This window comes from Penaeus japonicus, unplaced genomic scaffold (genome assembly GCF_977035675.1).
Source record: "Penaeus japonicus unplaced genomic scaffold, GWHDUDI00000001_assembly GWHDUDI00000038, whole genome shotgun sequence".
NCBI lineage: Eukaryota > Metazoa > Arthropoda > Malacostraca > Decapoda > Penaeidae > Penaeus > Penaeus japonicus.
Window position 1 is genome coordinate 10,108,905 of NW_028234440.1, and position 5,000 is coordinate 10,113,904.

The 5,000-nt window shown below is 50.7% G+C and overlaps 2 protein-coding genes across 2 annotated transcripts in view; both read right to left on the reverse strand.

Moving 5' to 3' along the window:
- The window catches only part of LOC147467080 (uncharacterized), a gene marked incomplete at its 5' end in the record, with an annotated part of 3,889 nt that extends 1,784 nt beyond the window's left edge, over positions 1–2,105 (reverse strand). The window contains 2 exons of the mRNA XM_086532884.1: positions 919–1,069; positions 2,058–2,105. Of these exons, the coding sequence (XP_086389010.1) occupies positions 919–1,069; positions 2,058–2,105 (199 nt within the window). The remainder of the gene's footprint in view (positions 1–918; positions 1,070–2,057) is intronic.
- Positions 1–5,000, reverse strand: part of LOC122262735 (cuticle protein 19) — a 14,154-nt gene that overhangs the window by 7,588 nt on the left and 1,566 nt on the right. The gene's annotated exons all lie outside the window — the stretch shown is intronic.

The window sequence follows — 5,000 nt, forward strand, 5'->3', positions numbered from 1 at the left end:
GAGAAGAAGTTAGGTTAGGAGAAGTTGGGTTAGGAGAGGTTGGGCGAGAAGAAGTTGGGTTAGGAGAAGTTGTGCGAGAAGAAGTTGGGTTAGGAGAGGTTGGGCGAGAAGAAGTTGGGTTAGGAGAGGTTGGGCGAGAAGAAGTTGGGTTAGGAGAGGTTGGGCGAGAAGAAGTTGGGTTAGGAGAGGTTGGGCGAGAAGAAGTTGGGTTAGGAGGGGTTGGGCGAGAAGAAGTTGGGTTAGGAGAGGTTGGGCGAGAAGAAGTTGGGTTAGGAGAAGTTGTGCGAGAAGAAGTTGGGTTAGGAGAAGTTGTGCGAGAAGAAGTTGGGTTAGGAGAGGTTGGGCGAGAAGAAGTTGGGTTAGGAGAGGTTGGGCGAGAAGAAGTTGGGGTAGGAGAGGTTGGGCGAGAAGTTGGGTTAGGAGAGGTTGGGCGAGAAGAAGTTAGGTTAGGAGAAGTTGGGTTAGGAGAGGTTGGGCGAGAAGAAGTTGGGTTAGGAGAGGTTGGGCGAGAAGAAGTTGGGTTAGGAGAGGTTGGGCGAGAAGAAGTTGGGTTAGGAGAAGTTGTGCGAGAAGAAGTTGGGTTAGGAGAGGTTGGGCGAGAAGTTAGGTTAGGAGAAGTTGTGCGAGAAGAAGTTGGGTTAGGAGAGGTTGGGCGAGAAGAAGTTGGGTTAGGAGAAGTTGGGCGAGAAGAAGTTGGGTTAGGAGAAGTTGTGCGAGAAGAAGTTGGGTTAGGAGAGGTTGGGCGAGAAGAAGTTGGGTTAGGAGAGGTTGGGCGAGAAGAAGTTGGGTTAGGAGAGGTTGGGCGAGAAGTTAGGTTAGGAGAAGTTGTGCGAGAAGAAGTTGGGTTAGGAGAGGTTGGGCGAGAAGAAGTTGGGTTAGGAGAGGTTGGGCGAGAAGTTAGGTTAGGAGAAGTTGTGCGAGAAGAAGTTGGGTTAGGAGAAGTTGTGCGAGAAGAAGTTGGGTTAGGAGAGGTAGGGCGAGAAGAAGTTGGGTTAGGAGGGGTTGGGCGAAAAGAAGTTGAGCTACGAGAAGTTGGGCGAGAAGTTGGGTGAGAAGTTAGGGTTAGAGACTTGGGCGAGAAGAAGTTGGGTTAAGAAAGATTGTGTGAAGAAGTGGGTTAGGAGAGGTTGGGTGAGAAGGGAAGTTGGGTTAGGAGAGGTTGGGCGAGAAGAAGTTGGGTTAGGAGAGGTTGGGCGAGAGGTTGGGTGAGGAGAGGTTGGGTGAGGAGAGGGTGGGTGAGGAGAGGATGGTGAGGAGAGGTGGGGAGGAGGGATGGGTGAGGAGAGGAGGGTGAGGAGGGTGGGTGAGGAGAGTGGGTTGAGGAGGGAATGGGTGAGGAGAGGATGGGTGAGGAGAGGTTGGGTGAGGAGGGAATGGGTGAGGAGAGGATGGGTGAGGAGGGAATGGGTGAGGAGAGGATGGGTGAGGAGGGAATGGGTGAGGAGAGGTTGGGTGAGGAGAGGATGGGTGAGGAGAGGATGGGTGAGGAGAGGATGGGTGAGGAGAGGTTGGGTGAGGAGAGGATGGGTGAGGAGAGGAGGGGTGAGGAGAGGAGGGGTGAGGAGAGGAGGGGTGAGGAGAGGTTGGGTGAGAGGATGGGTGAGGAGGGAATGGGTGAGGAGAGGTTGGGTGAGGAGAGGATGGGTGAGGAGAGGATGGGTGAGGAGAGGGTGGGTGAGGAGAGGATGGGTGAGGAGAGGAGGGGTGAGGAGAGGTTGGGTGAGGAGAGGATGGGTGAGGAGAGGGTGGGTGAGGAGAGGATGGGTGAGGAGAGGAGGGGTGAGGAGAGGTTGGGTGAGGAGAGGGTGGGTGAGGAGGAAGGAGGGGTGAGGAGAGGTTGGGTGAGGAGAGGATGGGTGAGGAGAGGAGGGGTGAGGAGAGGATGGGTGAGGAGAGGATGGGTGAGGAGAGGGTGGGTGAGGAGAGGATGGGTGAGGAGAGGGTGGGTGAGGAGGGAATGGGTGAGGAGAGGATGGGTGAGGAGAGGGTGGGTGAGGAGGGAATGGGTGAGGAGAGGATGGGTGAGGAGAGGGTGGGTGAGGAGGGAATGGGTGAGGAGAGGATGGGTGAGGAGAAGGTGGGTGAGGAGGGAATGGGTGAGGAGAGGGTGGGTGAAGAGAGGGTGGGTGAGGAGAGGATGGGTGAGGAGAGGGTGGGTGAGGAGAGGGTGGGTGAGGAGAGGATGGGTGAGGAGAGGTTGGGTGAGGAGAGGTTGGGTGAGGAGAGGGCTGGTGAGGAGAGGTTGGGTGAGGAGAGGGTGGGTGAGGAGAGGTTGGGTGAGGAGAGGATGGGTGAGGAGAGGGTGGGTGAGGAGAGGATGGGTGAGGAGAGGATGGGTGAGGAGAGGGTGGGTGAGGAGAGGTTGGGTGAGGAGAGGATGGGTGAGGAGAGGGTGGGTGAGGAGAGGTTGGGTGAGGAGAGGGTGGGTGAGGAGAGGGTGGGTGAGGAGAGGATGGGTGAGGAGGGAATGGGTGAGGAGAGGATGGGTGAGGAGAAGGTGGGTGAGGAGGGAATGGGTGAGGAGAGGATGGGTGAGGAGAGGATGGGTGAGGAGGGAATGGGTGAGGAGAGGGTGGGTGAGGAGAGGTTGGGTGAGGAGAGGGTGGGTGAGGAGAGGGTGGGTGAGGAGAGGATGGGTGAGGAGGGAATGGGTGAGGAGAGGATGGGTGAGGAGAGGGTGGGTGAGGAGGGAATGGGTGAGGAGGGAATGGGTGAGGAGAGGATGGGTGAGGAGAGGGTGGGTGAGGAGGGAATGGGTGAGGAGAGGGTGGGTGAGGAGAGGGTGGGTGAGGAGAGGATGGGTGAGGAGAGGGTGGGTGAGGAGAGGGTGGGTGAGGAGAGGATGGGTGAGGAGAGGTTGGGTGAGGAGAGGTTGGGTGAGGAGAGGGTGGGTGAGGAGAGGTTGGGTGAGGAGAGGGTGGGTGAGGAGAGGTTGGGTGAGGAGAGGATGGGTGAGGAGAGGTTGGGTGAGGAGAGGATGGGTGAGGAGAGGATGGGTGAGGAGAGGGTGGGTGAGGAGAGGTTGGGTGAGGAGAGGATGGGTGAGGAGAGGGTGGGTGAGGAGAGGTTGGGTGAGGAGAGGGTGGGTGAGGAGAGGATGGATGAGGAGAGGATGGGTGAGGAGAGGGTGGGTGAGGAGAGGTTGGGTGAGGAGAGGAAGGATGAAGAGAGGGTGGGTGAGGAGAGGTTGGGTGAGGAGAGGTTGGGTGAGGAGAGGGTGGGTGAGGAGAGGATGGGTGAGGAGAGGGTGGGTGAGGAGAGGATGGGTGAGGAGAGGGTGGGTGAGGAGAGGGTGGGTGAGGAGAGGATGGGTGAGGAGAGGGTGGGTGAGGAGAGGTTGGGTGAGGAGAGGATGGGTGAGGAGAGGATGGGTGAGGAGAGGATGGGTGAGGAGAGGGTGGGTGAGGAGAGGATGGGTGAGGAGAGGATGGGTGAGGAGAGGATGGGTGAGGAGAGGATGGGTGAGGAGAGGATGGGTGAGGAGAGGATGGGTGAGGAGAGGGTGGGTGAGGAGAGGAAGGATGAAGAGAGGGTGGGTGAGGAGAGGATGGGTGAGGAGGGAATGGGTGAGGAGAGGTTGGGTGAGGAGAGGATGGGTTAGGAGAGGGTGGGTGAGGAGAAGATGGGTGAGGAGAGGATGGATGAAGAGAGGGTGAGTGGGGAGAGGTTGATGAGAGCAAGCTCGACATAAACAGGGAATTAATCCTGAAGTCAACAGTATACAGAACAGTCTTCATACAAAGTTCATGTTTTATAGTCAGTGATAGATATACATAAGGAACCACAAATGATATATAAGATAAAAGGTCAAAATTTTAAGTTTATATGTCACTCAAAATGATGTATCTACATATTGTTTTAATTACTTTTATAATGTCTTGTGGACTTGGGCCTTCGTCTGTTGAGGGTATATAGTCATAATTATAATATTGTTTTTTTTATTTTTTTATTTCTTGTTGGATTTTCATTCGTTGATCTAGCCTTGTTCTCTTCTCTTAAATTTAGTTTAGGGAAAGTCTGACTCTGAATTTTGCAACATAAAAGAAGAAATGATGCTTTAAGGAAGGAAAATTGTATTTATGTTTTTGTGTGAAAAAAATACTAAAAATATTGAGTATCTAAGGAAGATTTGAGCGAGAAAATGTCGGTTTATCTATGATTAATATGAGAAAACACAGCCCAAATGAAAAAAAAAAAGAAAAAAAAAAAAGAAAAAAAAAAAGGAATGAAACAATTAGATTCATGATTTAGATAAACGAATTGATGATAGCGTTCAAGAATAATGATGGATGACTAGATGTGAAGGGGGTGGCAATGTTGGTGGATGACGACTCTGGATGAGGGAAAAGGGCATAAACCTGATGTCAGTTGTGGAATGCAATGTGGAAACGATGTGTGATTTTGGATGTGGAATTGGAATTGAAAATGAAAATGGTTGTGATCATGGAATCGAAAAGGAATGTGGACTGTATGTGAAAATGTATGTGGGACTACATGTAAAGATGAAAGTAGAATTGTATGTAAAAATTGATGAATGTGTAATTGCATGAAAGTTGAATGTGGAATTGGATGTATAGATTAATATAAAATTGCCACAGATGAGTGTGGAATTGCATGTAGAAGTGATTGTAGATATGTATATGAAATGGAGTGCGGAAATTAATCTGAAATTGATTGTTGAAATGATATAAAAATGATTGTACATTTGGATGTTAACATAGAGATGTAAATGAAAGTGAAAATTAATATGTGGTTTGTAACTGGAGGTGAATAGGATGTGGAAATGGATGTTGAATGAATGTAAAAATGGATATACATGTGGATATGGAAGCAGAGATGACGTGGGATATGAAATAGGATGTGGCATTGTGTGTGGAAATTGAATAGGATGTGGAAATTGGTTGGATGTCGAATTTATATATATATATATATATATATATATATATATATATATATATATATATATATATATATATATATACATTGACGATATATAAGGC